Source organism: Arvicanthis niloticus, chromosome 3, assembly GCF_011762505.2.
Source record: "Arvicanthis niloticus isolate mArvNil1 chromosome 3, mArvNil1.pat.X, whole genome shotgun sequence".
In the NCBI taxonomy this organism is placed as follows: domain Eukaryota; kingdom Metazoa; phylum Chordata; class Mammalia; order Rodentia; family Muridae; genus Arvicanthis; species Arvicanthis niloticus.
Window position 1 is genome coordinate 93,487,808 of NC_047660.1, and position 20,265 is coordinate 93,508,072.

Consider the following 20,265-nt stretch of genomic DNA (forward strand, 5'->3'; position numbering starts at 1 on the left):
ATCTTTGGGTATCTTCAAGGACGATGCCTTCAGCCTGGAATTCAAAAGCTCAGGCCTCACACTGAGGTTGTTGTGGGTTTCCAGAGGAAGGGCCTCTGAAACTCAAGCTTGGTAGCTTCATCATATTTCACCCTCACCACCCCTGAAACTCTGCCAATTACCTCTATATTACAGACACAGAAGCTGAGGGAGAAAGAAGGGTGTATGCCTCGGCTGCCTGGCATCTAATCCTCAGTATGTTAATGGCAGGCTGGTGCCCATGCCTGGGGTCCATGGCATCAAATAACACCAGGTCCCAGGGCTGCTCATTCCTAGTGACTTCACTATGCACAGGTAGGACATAGGCCTGGGAGGGCCTTATTAAGCCCAGGGTCAGTCGGCAGGGCTGGGACAAAAACTCTCCTGAGCACAATGAACTGTTAGGCAGTGATGTGCTCTATCCCACTTCCTGTTCTCACTGTAGTTTGCTGCATCTTCAGAGTGTGTCCATTTGGAACGTATCCCAAAAGACTATTGTTTCCATGAATCTTAGATTTAACTAGTGTATTCTTTCTGGAAACACATCCACTCCTGGGTGTCATAGAGCAGCCCTTGCTGTTCTGTGTCATGGAATGGAGGGAACAGGAGCCAGATGCAGTGACAATGAAAAGAAAGGGTCTAGACTGAGCTTTTCATAGCCAAGCAGCACTGAGTTCAGCCTCATGCAGTCTAAGGCAGTCGGCTTTACCACACACAGCCTGACAGCCACCAACCAGCCTTGACAATTGGCAGACACAAATACTCTCCCTAGTCACAGCCATGTAGAACAAACTGGAACTCAGCAAACAGTCTGAGTCACAGCAGATGGTACAAGGTGGAAGGTATGGTCACATAGAGCCTGATGGGGCAACACACTGATAAGGGACAGGTTAGGCCAGACAATCTATCTAGTCTGTCAGTGGAGTAGAGGGAACCTGAGACCCCATCTGGACTGCATACATGTGTGTGCTTGTGTGCATATATGCATCTATGTATGACCTGCTCTAACACCATGGCTCTGGCAGAGCTGGTGTCAGTGTGGGACTGAGTGTCAACTATGTCTGCCAGGGTCAGCCTTTGGGTGCTGCTTGCCTAGGCCGAAGACGAGACTGGTGGCGGATTACTGAGTAGCGCATGGCAATGATGCAAGCCTTCTGGAGGGAAGGTAGGATTCCTTTATCCAGCAACTGCACCCGTGTCACCAACATGCCAAGATAATTGCTCTGTGGTGTCCCAAGCCTCTGGTAGGTACCATCTGGTAAGACCTGTGTGCAACAAAGACAGGCGCTGGGTTGGAGCCAAGTTACCTCAGGCTGTACCTCTGTGAGTCTCCATCCCGGCAGGCATTCCAATTTTCCTCATCTGAAGCAGACCCCTGGTGCAGCATGATCGCTGACACATAAGAATGCTTGCATGAGAACCCCCACCTTTTACACCTAAAGAGGTAAAGCTGGATAATTAGGACTTCTGCCTGCATCAGGGGCATATCTGTTCTATAACTGATTTCAAGAAAGCAACACGGTCACCCTCAGCTCCTCCTCTTTCTGGGGATTGCTTTGTCACTGTACCTTATGACTTCTCTGAAACCATGTGCTAAGTATTTACACATGGGAAGTCTTAGGCTTAACGTGGCAAGATTTTCCCAACACCATTGTGCTCCTAAGCTCAGTTTTATCCTGATCTGTGGCACCCCTGAAATTCTTTTGGGGAGAAGTAGGCTTGTGGTCCAAACTCAGCTTTGCTGAGGCAGGCCCAGAGCCTGTGGAGCTGTGTAAAGGGCAAGCCCCCTCCCTAGGCAGTCTGGGTCCACAGCCTTCCCAGGCACCTAACCTCTGCAAATCGATTGAGCATGTTCTCTCTGGGAACCCGCACGTGGTTCAGTCGCAGGAAACCATTATCTATGTGTTCCAAGCCCATCTTGGGGCCTATGTCCCCAACTGTAATTCCTAGAGGAGGGTAGAGATGAGAATGCTTGTCAGTTGATTGCATGAAGTATGGCAGGTGTGTGGGCACACACACACACACACACAAACACACACACACGCATGTGTGTACTATGACTCAGGCAGCAGTAAGCAAGCTGAAGTCAGACAGATGCTGAATCTTGTACCAGTCTAACAGCCAGATCATATTAGCTCTGTCAACTAGATCTCTTCTAGACAAGGGAGACATATCCAAGCTTCTGTGCATCTCAGGACAGGGAGATGCACAGGACAGGGAGACTCAGGATTGGGCAGATGGTGGGACCATCTTCTCGGTGGGTGGGTCTGGGGGAGGGTCCTTGAGGAAGCAGCAGGGATTACCTGGCAGTGGGGTGTGGTCCTCTAGGCTCCGAATGGGCACAATGAAAGCATGCATGCCATGCCGGGCTCCTAAGCAGATCAACTGGGCTAGGACCACAGCATGGGTGACAGTCCGTCCCACTGAGGCAGAAAGAAAAGAGGCCTATCACAGGACGCCCTGTGTACCATGTCTTGCTTGCCCCTGCCTGCTGGGCTTAGGTTGTTGATAGACATCTTTGGGTCCTTGGAAAGTCAGTGATGACAGAAAAAAAAAAAAAATCTCACAAAGATCCTGGCTAGAGCAAAAGTGACTTGGTAAGGAGTTTGAAGCGAGTAAACTTTTAAAGACTTTTTGTACCGGACCACAACAGCTAATGGACCACTCTTCTGTCAGCCCCGTAATGAGCAAAGCCATTTCTTAGCAAAACCCAGCTAGAGCTTGGCTCTGGGATGAAGTAAGAGGAGTTGTATTTTCCACAGAAGGAAACTGAGGCTCAGAGTACAGAGTGACACGCTGAAGGTCACTGGTCTGGAGGGGATGAGCTGGAATTTAACCCCATTAGCCTGGTCTTAAAGATGGGTTTCTTCTCCCTGGAAAGCTGATATTGACAGCTCACTCATCTTTGACCCCCTTACCCTCTCCCTCGTCCTGTCCTTCTCTGTTTCCTCTTTCCTGCCTTGCTTTCCCTGTAGCCCTGCCTTGCTTCCATTGAATGCACACATTTGGTCAGTTTCCACATCAGGCATGTTGTCACTGGGTCTCCAAATGCCACAGTGGAGTCCTTAGAAATGATTTCTCAAAGGGGCCCTTGCCTATCTTGGAGCTCAGAGATGGTTGGTGTGGCTGCCACCTTGTATCCATCCATGTGATTAGAGCTTGCCTGGCTATGGAGTGACAGGGAGGATGTTTAGCCAGTAACTAGTCACAGAGCATGTGTGCTCTGCTCCGATAAGTGGCAAGTCTATTGTGTTAACTCGGGAGGCTAGAATATATGATGTCCTTGGGAGCCCTTGGGACAAGACTAGGTGGTGTGTGTGTATGGTGTATTGTGTATATATATGCACAAGTGTGTCTGGGGGGAGAGTGTATGTATTCTATATATGTACGAGTGCCTGTGACAGGCCAGTGTGTATATTTTTGTGTACATGTTTCTGCATGCAGGCAATGTGTGTGTGTGCTGTGTACAAGTCTAGGTGTGTCTGTATGGGGATAGTATGTGCTGTGTACATCCATAGGTGTATTTGGGAGGTTGTATGTGTTATATGTATATACACAGGTGTGTCTGTGTATGACAACAATGTATGTGTTGTATTCATGCATGTCTGTGGGGGGCAGTATGTGTATATTTATATCTACACAGTGCCTATGTTTGGGCAGTGTATATATGTACATGTTGCCTATAAGGGCAATGTTTGTGTTGTGGGGTAGTGTATGTATGTTGTGCAATGCCCATGTATGTCTGTGTGAACAGCTCCTGTTGTGTATATCTGTGACTATGGAGGGAAGTGTGTGATTCTGTGTGTTGAATGCTTGCATATCTGTATGTGGGGGTAGTGTTTGTGTTGTGTGCGTGCACACACATGTTGCGTGGGGGCAGTGAATATGTGGCATGTTCTTAACCTCATTGCCCACAGGTTGGGTGCATTTCCTAATCTACTCAAAACTGCCTTGGGACCTTCCAGTCCCTAACTGAGGAAATTCTTAACATCTTATCTATTTCAGTTGTTCTCAAGGTGAAGAGCCTAGAACAGGAAATCTACCTGATGTCTGTGAGGCATCAAAGTCAGTGCTACTTGTCCCAGCTTTGTTTTTCTTGTGGAGAGGCAGGGAAGTAGGAAGGAGAATACTCACAGTCCCCAGGCCACCACTTGGTGGAAGTCATTGTAGGGCTGTGTATCACAAACTCCTGGGTGGCTGGATCATAGGTGGCTTCGGTCTCCAGGCCCTGCAGGTATGTCCCTTGGGATCAAGAAGGAGAGTTAGACTACTGGGCCAAGGTAGGGTACTCAGTGGGCCTGGGGCTCAACGTGGGATAAGATCAGATCCTGACTGCTCTCACAGACCTATCTCCCTTTTATCTGTGGATGTGAGGACATTCTGATGCTTCCAAAGAAAATGACTTGCCCCCTGGTAGCTCATACACTGTATGTGACATTAGGAAAAGGCATGCCTTCCTCAAGACCTTTGACTGCCATCTGCTGGGATTTTTCGAATTAGCATGTCCGTCTATGAACTTGAATAGGCCTTCCAGAGTTGTGCTGTACCACTGTGCGCACCAGCTCTGGCTTACCATGTCCCAGCTCTGTCTGGGCATATGTTGTGATGATTTGGAAGTTTTTGGCAAGTTGGCCCCATGTAGCAATCTGTTCATCTGAGCCCAGGCTTCTGATAGCATTCATGGCAACACCATGTAAGCTTAAGTTGACATATCCAGCAAGGACTCTGTGAGGAAGAGATGCTTTAGATGAGTGTAGCCTGTGGAAGACAAGTCCAGACACTTTCAACCTGGATAGGGCTCAGAAGGGAAGAGGCATCTGGCATCCTAGTGTTCCAGTAAGTCCTTGTTTGCTGAGGGAAATGTCTTTGGGGTTATGGGTTGCAGGCAAGCCTTTCTGGTGGGGCTGTCCCTGAGGAGCACCTGTGAGCATAAAGGCGTTCAGGACCGTCTTCTGACCAGCCCAGGCTCCGGGCTAGCTTCTCAAGATGAAATTTCTTTTGAACTGCATCCTCGTATAGCTCATCTTGGGTCATGAAGTAAAGATTCTTCAAATTAAACACCGGGTCACTTTGGATGATGCTTTCTGCAGCAGAAAGAACAGAGGGGTTTGGAGGGCTTGGATACGGAAAACTTCAAATTTTCCCACCCTCTTGCCTCATGGAGTTGGAAGGGAAGCAAGCTTCCACTGTTATTTAACAGATGAAACAATAGAGACCCTCAAGGAGAGAAACGTGCTTTGTCCACTCCTGCAAAGCTCTGTCCAGGTGTGTGGTGTCAAGGATCAGTTTGTTACTTGAAAGAGAACCTAGGCTTATAGATGGAATGTGCTTGGTAGAAGGGCTGCCTAGAATACATAAATCTCTGGGTTTAATCCACAACACTGGTTTCCCTGCACCATAGGAGCCAGGCATGGTGCCCCACATCTTTAATCCCAGAACTTGAGAGGTGGAGGCAGGAGAATTGGAAGTTTTAGGTCATCCTTGGCTACATAGCAGTTTGAGGCCAGCCTGGGTTACATGAGGCCTTGTCTCAAAACAAGAAGCAACAGAAAGGACTATTAGTTTAAGGAGTACAGAATTAGTTACCAGACTGTTCTAGAAAAGCATATAGGTTCAAAGCCTGCCGCTGCTTACCAACTTTCCACCGCAGCACAGTGTTTGAGATGCCACCATCAAGGATGTTGGTGAGCCGCTCCACGCTGAAGGATGGTGAGTGCCTTTCACTGCCTATGTCAGGGTGCACTTGTCTGCTCCAGGCGTCCCTCAGTGACACTCGGTGCACTGGGCTCTTCATCCTGGATCTGCCTGTCTCAGGAAGGGTTTGGCTTCCTTGATAGTCTGCTCTGAGCACGGGGAGGTGCCAAGAACCTGTGGGCAAAAGGTGTTGCTTAGGGCTGGGGTCAGCCAGGGCCTTTCTTGGCTAGCTGAATGACAACACATGCCCACTCTGTCTTCATGGCTACTGGCTTGTGGTCCACATACTGTTCACAAGTGAATGCAGTGCTGTCTGCAGTAGCCAAGGTCTGAATGGTTTGACCACAGAGCTCCTTTCCCACCCTCTGTAGTTTGTGTCACAGCATGCCTGGTGTAGTTTGTGTCACAACATGCCTGGGACAGTCTTCATGAAGTCAGTGGGGGTCACGTGGAAGAGAACAGTTTTAGAAAGGTTGAGTGAGTGACTTTTCTTTTTAAATTGGATATTTTATTTATTTACAGTACCGATGTCATCCCCTTTCCCCATTTCCCCTCTCTAGAACCCCCTATCCTATACCCCCTCTTCCTTTATGCTTTTATACCATTTTGATTACATGCATGTAATAAGGTCAGCTCTAGGTTGAGGGTCTAGCAATACAATAGATGCAAATAGTCAAGGAATAGGCAATACAATAAACACAATAGTCAAAGAAAAAGCAAGGCATTAGACCCAGTTATATGAACAAGTGAGTGACTTCCACTAAAGATGGCCGGGAGCTGGCTGGAGTCCAACACAAAGCAGATACTATGCTCATACTCTACCTTACTGGGAGGCTCACTGCTTCCGGCTCACTGGGAGGGACCCACACACTTTATTTGCCTCTCAATTTCTGTGATACCTATTTGAGCACTGTAGAGTGAGGCCTGATAGTATAGGACTGTAATCGCATCTACTTGGGAGACAGAGGTAGGAAGATCACAAGACCTACCTGGAGTACAGAATGAATTCAAGGACAGTCTGGGCAATTTAGTAAGACCATGTTTCAAAACAGTAGTGGAATACCTGGAGAGTGCTTGCCTAGCCTACAAAAGGTCCTGGGTTCAATTCCCATACTGTAGAAGAAGAGAATGAGGGAAAGGAAGAAGAAAGAGGGGAAGCCTGTAGGTAGAAGGAAGAGGAGAAAGCTTGCTCTCTTCCTGTGAAGTGTTTTCCCCCTCTGGCTCTCCTGTGTCTCCCATAGCCAAGGTGGGCCCTGCTTCCTTCATAACAACCCTCTGGCCTTTTAGAAATCCCCATCCCCCCACAGTGAAGAACCAACTAGACTCATCCATCCACCTTTGAGCTCCCTTAACCATATCTGTTCTTTGCCATCTCCTTGGCTACCACTCTGCCACCTTCACCTCTCACCTGGCCTCAGTATCTCATATTTCCTTTTCTGCTTGTCATTGGAAATGTGCAGAAAGGGGTCAGCTACAAGAAAGGAACCCACATGTTTTCCACATGCTTCCCACCAGCTAGCCTGTGTGCTCTCCTCCCGACATTTGACTCTGTCATTTCCTCTGGCAGAGGCTCAACTCCCCAGTGTTCCTAGTGAGCTCCAGCCTCTAGAGACCTCACAGTAGCTCAACACTCCCAACAGCCAGCATTCCTGTGAGAACTGGGCACCCCTCATGCACTCTAGCCTCCTGTCTCCCTGGTCCTAGAGCCTGGCTGTCAACTTTTCCTGCTGCCTGTCACCTGTTTTCCTTTCCTTTGTCCCCCCCTTCCCCCCAGCCTGAGGATACAGTAAGTGCCCAGTCACTTCACAGAGAGGACAGGACTGGGGAAGGGGATACCCTTGTAAGGCCACAGCCCCTGCAGGCTTCTAAAGAGGCTCTATGGAGTATAACAAGAGGCCTGGCATGTACCAGGAGCCCTTTTGTCTGCTTGTCTTCCTGTGAGGCTGCCTATATGGTTTAGCTTCTCTTCTTGCCTCTGGCTTCCTCTGTGCCAGATGCCCTTGCCTCCTGGCTGTTCCCCAACTCTCCAGCCTCCGACATGGCCAGTCTTTGCCAGGGCTCTGCTTCTGCCTGGACACCCTTTCCTTAGATGTCACCATGGCTTCCTCTGTTTTAATGTCAGCCCTCAGTGAGATTCCCTGCACCTCCTTTAATACCCCAAGCCCTCTGCCCACGTTGTTAATCCCCTCCCTGTAATAAGCAAGTAACTTATTACATTTTTGTTATTGCAGTCGCCAGTTTCCTCCTACCAAACTGTAAACAGCAAAAGGACCAAAGACAGAACTGAAAGCCGTTAAAGATGCCTGGGCTCTTTACTGCTCTTACCTTTGGTATGGTCCGTCAGTTCTCTGGTTGGCCTGGGACTAAACCCTTGACTCACCTCTGTCCTGAGGCAGCTCCGTAGTCAGGGCTGGCTTCTTCCCTTTAGGCCCAATCTTCAGACTGTTGGCCACACCCCTTTCTCCTCCCCAAGGGGCTGGACTTTACAGGCCCGGCCACAGTATTGCAGGAGGCCCTGCTCTTTCCTGCCAGCGTCCTTGGGCCGATGGGGTGTACTGTATCAGGTGCTGGGCAGCTTTGGCATGATTCAGCTTCCAGTCTTAGGGCTAAGGATCCCTCTGAGGGGCGTGTCCTCTGTCCAGGTGGTGTTTCCACTGTGAAATTCTGGACCTGCCCTGCCTGCAGAGGGGCAGGTTAGTCGCATCACAGGGAGCTGAACAGGCTTCCGGGTGATTCTTGGGGGGGGGGGGGGGGGGGGGGGGGGGGGGGGGGGGAGAGGAACATCCCTCTCCCCTCCTTCTGCTCTGATTGTGGCCTTGTCTGTGTCCTGCTCATCACCAGTGTACCCACAGTCCCCAACCTCCCACCCCCAACCCCAGCTCCGAATTTGAGGAATAGTGCAGTATGTTATACAGGGTCCTGAGAACTTGGTCTCCACAGGTGAGGCAGACTGGGGCCTTACACTGTGTCCAGCCTTTGCCCTGGGTGGTAGGTGAATTCTTCATGGTGCGAGTGAAGAACCACGTAATGCCTAGTGCCCAGGTTGTGCAATAAATAAGCCAACTATCTGGAATTGGCAGGCCTCAGATCACAAAGGTGAACTCTTGCTCCCTATGTACACTGTTGATTGGTACAATATTGGGAAGGAAGTCACAGGCCTCCTAGAAAACTTCCAAATCTTCATGATTCCAGTGTTATCCCTGCGGCCTTGGCCATCCTCCCCATGTGTGCTAATATGCATACATACATACATACATACATACATACATACATACTCAATGTGTGTGGGTGTGTGCATGCGTGCACGAGCGTGAGCTCACTGAGGGACCTCACAGCTCCCCATGATCCCCAAGGTAGTACCCAGTTTGCTCTGCAGAAAGATGCAGTTCCCTGTGACTGAGGGTCACCTAACCTGTCATACTGGGATCCTGTGGCCTGGATCCCTGGCTGTCCTTCACAGCTGTTGGTGGTAGCTACCCACAGGTGATGATGTTAGGTTAAGAAGTTTTAACCAGGGCTAGTGGGATAGTTCAACAAGGCAAAGGTGCTTGCGGTACAAGTCTCACGGCCCGAGTTTGATCCCTGTGGAAGGAGAAAACCGACTCCTGAGGGTTGTGCTCCGACATCCACAAGTGCACCATGGCACAAGCTAACTGATGACCTCACTCCTCTCCTCTTCTCTCTCTCTCTCTCTCTCTCTCTCTCTCTCCCTCTCTCTTTCTCTCTCCTTTCTCCCCATCTCTCTCCCTCTCCTCCCTTCCTCTCTTTTACATACACACATCTACATAAATAAATAAAGGTAACCCTGACTCACTGTGTGGAGATGGTCATCTGGCCTTTCTAAGCATTTGTGCCATCATTGATCATGGGAAGTTACTTAATTTGTCTCCATTTGTATTTCCATATTTTAAAAAATGTTAGAGAGAGAGAGAGAGAGAGAGAGAGAGAGAGAGAGAGAGAGAGAGAGAGAGAGAGAGCTGGTTCTTTTCTTCCACCATGTGGCTCCTAGGGATTGAACACGGGCTGTCGGGCTTGGCCACCAGCACCTTTACCCACTGAACAATCTCTCTGCGTCTCTTACGTTTGGTTTTCAGACAGGGTTTCACTATGAAGTCCTTGCTGGTCTGGTACTTACTATATAGATCAGATTGACCTAAACTTATGGTGATCCCCCTGCCTCTGCCTGCTGGGTGCAGTAGAGACTACTATAACGAGACTAGTGACTACTATAAAGAGCTGGCAGTTTATTCGCTGTCTGTTACAAGTGCTTTGGATCTATGAGTGTAGCAGAATGTCATTAGGAGTTACTATATTGCCACGTTTCCCCCAGGTCTATCTAGTGTCAGTCTCGGTCACAAGCCATGTTGGTTATGAATTCCATCTTATGGAATGAACCTTAAATCAGGTCTTGGTTGGTTACTCCCACCAGCTGTGTGCCACTGATGTACCAGCATATCTTGCAGGCGGGTCATCATTGTAGATAAAAGGATTTGGTTGGTGTATAGCCTTCTCCTTGGGTAGCATGATGAGTACCTTCCAGTATTTTAAACACTAGGCCATAGAGGTGGGGGGCATGTGTGTCCACTTCTCTCAGCCCTGAGACTCCATCTGGTGCAGATCTGTGCAGGGTCGAGGTAGGCGCCAGCTTGACTTTTCCATGTTCAATGAATTGTGTAAGTGTTGCTTCAGCAATGGGGCCTTACTATTGACTTGTGGAGAGCCTTGGCAATATCCTAGATTGTTTGGGTGTCCCCTTGGGACCCCTTTGGCCAACAACTATATTGGATATAACTCATTCCTGGTACTGGAAGATTCATTTGGTGATGAGAGATGTTCAGTTTGGGCTTTGTCTCCCCCAGTATTTGGCAATTTCATTTAGACCACTTTCATATGTGTGTATATTACAGGAAGCCTCTGCTATACTAGGTTTCCCTACAACCCCTCAAATGGCACTTACTTTTAACTGCCTACCCCTGAATTCCTTCCCTTGTCCCCTCTTCCCTCCCTCCCTTTTTGATCCTCCCAATTCAGTCCCCCCCACCCCATCCACCCATAATTATATGTTTTATTTCCCCTTCCTAGAGATCCATCCCTCCTCACTACTTCTTTCCTTTCTACCTAATCTTTGTGGTTTAAAGAGTGTAGCTTGCTCATCAATGACTTAACAGCTAACAACAACATATAAGCAAATATATACCATATTTGTCTTTCTGGGATACCTCACTTGGGATGATTTTTTTTTTTAATTTCCATCCATTTACCTGAAATTTTCAAGATTTCATTTTTTTTTTAAACAGCCGAGTAACACTCCACTGTGTAAGTGTACCACATTTTTAAATTGGATATCTAGGTTGTTTCCAATTTCTGGCTATTATGACTAGAGCAGCTGTAAACATGGTTGAGCAATGGCTTCTGTGGTAGGATGAGGTATCCTTAAAGTTATTTAGAAGATAGGTATTGAGTCAATCTGGCTGCTTCTGGTTGAAGTCAAGATGGAGAAGGATGTCTATTCTTGCTTTCAGATATTGGATAGCAATCAAAGGGGCCCACATGAATGGAGTTAGAGAATATCACAGGGCCTCCTAAGTGTAGATCAACACTTCCAGGTCTATCCTGGAAGGTCTATCCTTTTGTCTGTTTCTCTCTCTTCTTCTGTCTGAAGTTTTATTTTTAAAAACTGAATTTAATAAATATGCATTCTTAGTGAAATTTCAGAGCCATTATTGCATTCTCTTCAGTGGCTACTTTTACAATTCTGTTTGACTGCTGTTCCACTTGGTGTCCTGGATAGTACAGATTAAATTAAGAGTTTCTCTTTTCTTAATCTGGTAAAATGACAGGAGCCTGATATAGCTGTGTCCTTAGAGGTCTGCCAGAGTCTGACATATTCAGAGGCGGATGCTCACAGCTAACCATTGAGCTGATCACAGGGTTCCCAATGGAGGAGTTAGAGAGAAGACTGAAGGAGCTGAAAGGGGTTGTAGCCCCATGAGGAGAGCAACCATACCAACCACCAGAGCTCACCAGGGTCTAAACCACCAGCCTGGGAGCACATAGGGAGGGACCCATGACTCCAGCTGTATATGTAGGGGAGGCTGGCCTTGTCAAGCATAGGTGGGAGAGGAGATCCTTGGTCCCATGAAGGCTGGACGCCGAGTGTGGAGGAATTCGAAGGTGGTGGGAGTGTGGAGGTGGGTGGGGGTACATCCTCACAGAAGCAGGAGGAGGGGGGATGGGATGGGGGTTCCTGGGCAGGGAGGAAATGGGGTAAGGGGATAACATCTGAAATGTAGATAAAATATCCAATTAAAAAAAAAAAAGAAAAAATTGTCAATTCTGTCATCTCAGAGACACAACTTTTAGTTATGTTTATCTTTTTTATTTTCTACATTTTATTTCAGTTCTAAAGTTGTTTATTTTGCCCTATTACAAAATTTGTTCTGAATTTGTGGTTCTTTTTCTTGTTTCCTGAGGAGTAAAGTTACATATCCTTTATGAGATTTTTCTTCTTTTCTGATATAGGCACATATTACAGAACCTTCCATTCTTAGAACTGTTTATTGTTTCATTGTATCCAGAGAAGATATTTGTTACAGTCTCAAACTTCTTCAGTTTATGGAGACTTGCTGTGAGCATGCTTGTGTGTGCATGAGTGTGTGATCAGGTGCCTGCTGTTCTGCTAAAGGTGCCCTAAAGTTTTTGATCTTCTCAAGGGCTAGAATTCGAGGCATGTGTGTCCATGACTAAGGTTTTCAATCTAAGAGTTAATTTTTAAGAAAAAAAATCAAGGGAAATTAACAGGAGAACGACATAAAAGACAAAAGATCCTAATAAATCCTTAGGCCAGTAATGTCAGACCTGTCTAGTTTGAGATTTTGCAGCGCCCCTGGACTGTTCTTTATAGACCCTAGTAACTCACACTCACTAGCATGGTTTATTTTCGTCTCTGTATCTCCTCACTAGTGTCCTTTTGGTGTATTGTAACAAATCCACCTGGAGTATCATGGTGTCTTTTTTTGGGGGGGGAGGGGAGGCAGTTTTTGCTGTGACTAGAGTTTTTCAGTTTTTTTTTTTTTCCTATGTATCTGATGTCTTAATGACTAACATTTGGTCTATCCTGGAAGGTCTATCCTTAAAGTTATTTAGAAGATAGGTATTGAGTCAATCTGGCTGCTTCTGGATGAAATCAAGATGAAGAAGGATGTCTATTCTTGCTTTCAGGTATTGGATAGCAATCAAAGGGGCCCACATGAATGGAGTTAGAGAATATCACAGGGCCTCCTAAGTGTAGATCAACTAGAGGAGCTGATCAGATTAAAACAGCAGCTGAATATACAAGATCTAAAGGTTAATAGCACGGCTATTGAGATGATAGTAGATAAAACTCCTTTTTACCATGAAGAAATAGAGCCAGTTTCAAAGCTGTTCACCAATGGGTGTGGTTAGGCACGGCCTCAGTTTGATACAGACCTTGTAAACCAAAAGAGATTGTTGAAAGCCTGCTCAGTATCCAGGTAAACTGAGGAAGGCAGCAAGGTGTAGTGTAGGTGACTGGGGTCAGTGCTGAAAGCACAGACAGTGACAGGCAATTTGCTGGGTCAGCACTAATAGTGCAGATGGAAGCATACATAAGTATCTGGGGCTGGCAATAATGTCAGGTGAGAAACTGTTAGGGTCCAGCCTCGACACAGGATTGGAGTTCTCAACTGAAGCAGGGATATCTGGAAGGTACATAATAAACATACATAGACAACTATTTAGGGTACAAGCTGACAGGCTCTCTGCCTCTCTGTCTTTCTCTCATTCTCTCTCTCTCTCTCTCTCTCTCTCTCTCTCTCTCTCTCTCTCTCTCAGCTTGAGGCTGTGCACACTCTGCTTTTCTCCTGTGCGCTTTTCTTTTCTCTCACTCCTACACACTCCATGCACTCTCCTTTCACTCACACACTCTCTCCTCACCCCTCACTCTCTCCACACCACACTCCACACTCAGTCTCTTGCCTTTTTCTTGCCCCAGTCTTTTATTTTTACTCCCAAAGCAGGAAGAAAAAAGACACTGTATAATCATTGCCAAATTAAATTCAAAAGAATAACCACATCCCACAAAGAATCAAGAATTACAATTGTTCCCCAAAGTTTCAATATTCCCCTATGTTAGCATTCTGTCTAAACTCCACCCCCACAGTTATGTAGCAACAGCCAGGTATGCTCCTCCCCACAGTTACCTGGCAACAGCTAGGTAGGCCTGGTTCAATGTAAAAGGGGCTGCATGCCCCCTCCTCTCTCTCTTGCTCTCTTGCCTCTTACTTCTTCCTGTCCCCTCTCCCTTCCCCATTCCCTTCCCCCTCTCTCCACGTGATCATGGCCGGACTCCTCTCCTCTCCTCTCCTCTCCTCTCCTCTCCTCTCCTCTCCTCTCCTCTCCTCTCCTCTCCTCTCCTCTCCTCTCCTTTCTTCCTCTTCCTCCTCTTCTTCCTCTCTCTCTCTCTCTCTCTCTCTCTCTCTCTCTCTCTCTCTTTTTCTCTCTCTCTCTCCCTCCCTCCCTCCCTCTACTATTCTCTTAACTCTCCTCCCCATGCCCTGAATAAACTCGATTCTATACTATACCATCCTGTGGCTGCTCTCTCAGGGGGAAGGGGTGCCTCGTCATGGGCCTGCTGAGACATCCCCCTTCCCCCATACCTCACCACACACATTCATAGAACATATTCTCTTTCTTTTTTATAAACACATCACCCTATTCCCAGGCCTGTGGTCAAAATAATAATAATTGCAAACTTATCATTATTTAAACTTTAACTTTTGACTTAATATACTTCAGAGCTCAGAGCTCTGAGGTCAGCTACTTGGATTTTCCTGTGAAGCTCTAATGATAAATGACATGGGCAAAGCTGCCAGGCAGTGGCCAGAAAGAATCAAGTTAACCCTTAACTCAGTAGTTCCACTAGCTTTCTGCTTCTGTGCATTGCACACAATGACTCTCCTAAGAGTCCCAGTGTTGTGACTTAGTTTTACTAATATATAATTTTATGTATTTTATACTTTGCTTATCCAGGAACCTCTCTCAAATGTACAAAACTCACTTCATAACTTCAATGGTTTTTTTCTTTTTCAGGATCCTAATATTGGCTCTGCTTCATTTTCTAATTATCTCTTCAAACTTTCTTTGCAAGTCAAACATTAATCTGGAACTACCATTGTGCAATTATTACATTGTTTCCAAGATGAGAGCACACAACATGCACCTGGGCCATTAGGACTGTGCTGTGCTACACCCTATGCCTCAATTTTTAATTGTTTAAGATTCATTACATCAAGGAACATCTAGTTTCACAGAATTCACCAGAGCAGAAGGAGAAGAAATAGGAATATCAGATATAATAGAACAATTATGCACACCAAGGCCAACTGAAATCTATGAAACTGTTGTCCAGGGCTAAGGTTAGGAGAAATGGTGACGACATTTTTTTTTTTTTTTTTTTTTTTTTTTAAACAAAGAGCTGCTGTGGGCTACTAAGATGTCTTGCTCCTAGCCTGCTGCTGGCAGTCCCTGTCATGGTATGCTAACCCCAGCAAGAAACCCTGAACTCTTTTAAGTGTCTGGTGAGAAAGAAAAGGATAGAGAGTCACACACACACACGCACACACACGCACACACACACACACACACACACACACTCAGCTGGACCTGAACACCTGTTTCATCAATTTCATAAGTGTACATACATATAGTCAGGCAAATATATATACTACACATATACATATTGTACATATATACATACATGTAGACAGACAGACAGACATATATACACATATACACATTTGGTGAATGGAGCAGAGATCCATCAGCCACACTATATTTTTTCCCTCAACGTTTTTTATAAAAGTTTCTTAAGTGCTTAAAAAAATTACCTCACAGATAAAATGTTACAGAAAAGGGAGTTACAGTAGGATGTTGATAGTACATTCACAGCAACCTTTTCATTCCATAAGCTCATTATAAGTTCAAAGCAACAGTTTCACGTGGCCATGATTTACCATGGTGCACACCTGTGACCTCATCCCTGGATCTGACCTAAGATGAATGTTTTTCCTTGGTCACAAACCTGTCCCAAGCCTATTTTTCTTCTTACTGCAGTTTATGAAAACTCATTGTACTCCGTATTATGCAGCCTTTACTTTCTGTGTTATACTTTATTTTGAGGAGGGGGCACATTCTATTCTTGATTCTAACTTTATTATATCTTTCTGGAAAACAACTAAAACCATCTCCTTAAATTTTCTTCTGAAATAATTTGATTCAAATCAGGAGTTCTATAAAGTCGTTATTAATATATCTAAACAGCATTATTATAGGAAAGTACATCTTTATATTGATCTGCAGGAAATTTGCCCAATAGGGTGGGCTGATGCCCAGGTATCATTAAGCTATGTAATAGTGGCAGGAAAGGTGGTGTACCAGCAGTGAGAAGCAATCTTGGGGTGAAGTCTCAGGGGACTATGCCTCTCAGAGCATACCCATCGAAACCATGCAAAACGGTGTCTCATCTCCAGAAAGCTCATGCGCTTGCCATAACCTTTCCTACATGGCTTGTGCCAAGAGATGTTAGTAGAATTAGCAGGAACATACACACCAGCAGTGTTTTGTTTATGATTAGGAAGATCGTAAGTGTCCTCTCATCTGACTGCAGCTGGGGAGGCTGTGATGACTGCACCTGTCACGTCAGTAGCTTGTACATGGGGTCGATTTAACGGGGAACTCTTTAAGACCCAGATCATTTGTCTTTTAAAGCCTAGTTTAGGCTTAAAAAAAAATATTATTAGCAACCATTTTGATCTTTTTCCCCTCCCCGATCGCTCTGGCCCCGCTCTGGTTTTGATCTTTGGTTATATTCTCCTTCTTGATGTTTAAGGATTGTGCAAGGGGCCTGAATCGATCACATTTTAAAAGTTGTCAAGGCCGCTAGAAAGTCCAGTCCTTGGGGGTCATTTGGCTTGGGAGGAACCTCTGGCTCTTTTATTCTTTTTTTTTTTTTTTTTTTTTTAATTTACTTATCAGTTACATCATCTATTGGAGATGAGTCAAGGCCATGTTAGCAGGATCTTCCCTGGAGAGTGCTGAGGCATGTATCTCCCTGTTGGCTCTCCTCTTTGCAGAATGTGACTAGTCTAATTTTCGGGTCTCTGTGATATTTTGAACAAGAGGACAGCTGAATCAAAGAGCCACAGGAGCCTTTGAAAGATACTGATGCTGGAACGTTCCCCTGGACTTAGTTGATTTTGGAGTGTAAGAGTTAAAAATATTGTCCCTTTAGACTTTCTGTCCACACAGGTATAAGCCTCTAAATGTGGTCATTGAACACCCAGAAGATTAGTTACCAGTTAAAGATTAGAAATACCAGTTTGGTATTTCTAACTTTACTATATCTTTAGATTAAAGATAAATAATACCCAAACATTTAAAAATAAATCTTGATAGAGCATGCAATTTTGTTCCTTTGATATGTTACCAATATCAGATGAATAACTTAACAGAAGTTTGTTAATTTACAAAGAAATTCGGTTGAAGTTAATATTAAAAAAATTCAATAACCTGCAATATGTATTTGATAACATATATTATTCCTTAGTCTCATTTTTCACATCCTTTCTAGAGAAGTCACGTCACCAAGCCTTTCTTTTATAGCCTTTGTGTAACTTTCTCAGACCTTCTGCACCTCGGTAAGACTTCTGAGCTTTATCTTTTCTGTTCTAGGAAAAAAGAAAAATACCCTAGCCATATAGAAATTATATATATATTACTAAAAACATCTTCACTTTTACATCTTTAATTTTTTTCTACTTATTAGTTTCCTCTTTTTTCCTTAACATCACAAAAACAGCAACATTGACAAATAAAAAACAAACCAAAAAAAAAAAAAAAAACAAACAAAAAAGTTTGCCAACTTATTTAGCAACTTGCTGTTGAGCTCAGTGTACTGAACCCAGGACATTTAGTAAAAGCTGACAGAACTGTGTAGCAAAGAAGTGGGGGGAGGAACAGGCTGTCTCAGCTAGAATGAAGCAGGTCACAGGGAAATGAGAACTTGGTGTAGCCGGGACAGCAAACATTGCTATCTAGATCTCTGTGAGGTCTCCCAGCTTTTAGGTCCTTGGGCTTTTTAGTCCTTCGGGCTGATGTTGCAGTAGCCCATTAAAGGTCTTCACAACCTCCTTCTTCACAAGGAGGAGAAGTGTGCTCAGGGTCTATCCATGCTGTTTTTTTTTTTTTTATTAAAGTTATTGTGATTGAATGGTGTTATGAAAGAGGATTAATTCCTATTACCATACCTCCCATGTACATAAGTTTAAGATTGTGAAAAAGATAGCTAAGGGGAGAATATTTGGGTTGGCAAAACTGAGGAGAGTTTTGGTAAGTTAAGTGCTCCTGGAAAACAGGAGAGAGAGCAGACAAAAGTTTGTAAGCCTTAGTTTACCTTGTAGGAAATGAGTGAAGTCAGAGATCCAAGTGCCTTGGGAAATCAGGGCAATGAGCTTCCATCCTAGCCTGCTAGGGGGTCCTAACCCAGTTCTGAAAATTCTGGCACAGTGAGAAGTGAACAGGGGTTCCAGGGAACCCAGAGACTTATGGTGAAGGGTGGGGGTGGGGGTGGGGGGAGAAACATCGACACAGGACATGGATGCTGGACAGCCAGCCAGCCAGAAGCAGAAGCTCTGGTAAGAAGAGGAGCCAGAAAGGAGATGCCAGCAATAGTGAAGGCCTGCAGGAGTCACTGGAGTCCCAACAATATATAAGTTTGGGGAGAGAAAGGGGACTGTGAGGGTGGGGAGAAATGAAGCTGCAGGTAAATTGGGCCTGAGTAACCCTTGGATTGGTAAAGAAAAGAATTAATGGCAGAACATGCCAGAGAAGGACATATTCATATGATTTGTGGGTTTGTTTGGTGGGTTTTTTTTTTGGGGGGGGTGTTTTTTTTGCTTTTTTTTTTTTTTTAGAGGAGGTTGTGAGGAAGGCATCAGAGAGTTAACAAAGGTTTGGTTATGGTTGTTATAAATCTCTTTAGTTAATCTCTTCAAGCAGTTCCGAGTTTTGTCACAAGTATATTAAATCACATAAAGAAGGGAGTAAAAGATTGGATATTAGAGTGGCTAATATTGCCCACAATAAGTTTGGCTTTGGACTCCAAGAATTTTATCTCTGTACTTATTGAAGTTTTGGCAATGCAAATGTATTTCACTGAACTTTTTAACATGCATAGAGTATAGAAATATTACATTTGGTGTTGGAATAGTAAAAAACAGAGTGAGTTTTAAAGACACAAAGATAGCAGGTGAAGGAGTACTCAGTTTAGACTAGAATTATCAGAACCCAGAGTCAGGGGAAGTGGAGCCGGAGCCTACAAAGATGCCTTGGAGTTCAGACTCGGGAGACCAGCATTGGGGTGCAGATATAGCTTTTACTATTCAGTACAGTAACTTATATACAACTTTTCAGCCAAGAAGGGTGTAGTGACATAATCAGGAGCCAAATCGGGCATCACAGCTGCCTGTTGAATCTAATTTGCCTGCCCATTGCTCTGTAGGGGAGGGGGTCGACTGCCCAGGGGGATTTCCGTGGAGACGAGGGAATCAGTCATTGCCTTGGGCTCCTGTTTGTTTTGTCTTGCTGGTTTGCAGGGAGCCATTTCAGATATGGCTGGATCAAGATTCCGAGAGTGTTTGGCTCCCCACACCACTTTTTCCTTCACTAGATTTACTCCCATATCACCCACACAGAATAATTTAAATATAGGTATCCCAAAGTGGTTTAAGTAGGGCAGGTGGCCTGTGTAAACAAACAATTACAACAGAAGGGACCTAGTACTGTCTTTACTTGAATCTCATCAGAATCAAGATTGGCATTATTTTTATACTAAAAAATTATCTGATAAAATGTAAATATCTTTTACATTTATCAGGACTTAGAAAATACAGCACATCCCCTCTGGGCAGGAGGGAATCTTTTCAGATTAATGTAGATTGTTTTTACTTTTTAGGGACTTACTGTGGAACATAATAATTTATTAGTGACAGTATCCTATGTATTAATCCAGAGACGTGAAGTTCATCGGCACAATGAAATTTTGAATGATGTGCCACACTTATGAATAAATCTAGGGTTTTGTGCACTAACATAAATTCCATCACTATCATGTGGTTTAGCAGGAATATCCCAAGTATGGTATTAATCCTTACGTGTTACAGAATCCTTATTGCTCAGGAAGTCTTAACCAACATGAGCACATTGACAGCATTCAGAGAAAGCAGACCACAGGCTTTAAGTGTCTTATTTATTACAAGGATCAAAGAAGGTTAATATTTAAGAAAACCTATCATTGTCAATAGAGAATCAGGCATCAGTTTTCCATCAGTGTAACAGAATTTTGACTTTAGGAATTATAATTAAGCTAGAACTATAATAGCCTAATCAAATTTTTATACAAATATCTTAATGTCAAATTTATTTAGTTACTTTAAAAAACATTTACTTTAGCTTCATGATTATTACTGTTTTGCC

General features: G+C 44.8%; 1 protein-coding gene across 1 annotated transcript in view; it reads right to left on the bottom strand.

The window, feature by feature from the left end:
- Positions 1 to 8,168, bottom strand: part of Acox2 (acyl-CoA oxidase 2) — a 30,800-nt gene extending 22,632 nt beyond the window's left edge. Inside the window, exons 1-8 of the mRNA XM_034498962.2 lie at positions 8,038 to 8,168; positions 5,653 to 5,886; positions 4,940 to 5,102; positions 4,592 to 4,743; positions 4,153 to 4,260; positions 2,322 to 2,441; positions 1,849 to 1,964; positions 1,111 to 1,283 (exon numbers count right to left, since the gene is read on the bottom strand). Coding sequence (XP_034354853.1) covers positions 1,111 to 1,283; positions 1,849 to 1,964; positions 2,322 to 2,441; positions 4,153 to 4,260; positions 4,592 to 4,743; positions 4,940 to 5,102; positions 5,653 to 5,812 — 992 coding nt within the window. The 5' untranslated portion in view covers positions 5,813 to 5,886; positions 8,038 to 8,168. The remainder of the gene's footprint in view (positions 1 to 1,110; positions 1,284 to 1,848; positions 1,965 to 2,321; positions 2,442 to 4,152; positions 4,261 to 4,591; positions 4,744 to 4,939; positions 5,103 to 5,652; positions 5,887 to 8,037) is intronic.
- Positions 8,169 to 20,265: the final 12,097 nt, after the last annotated feature.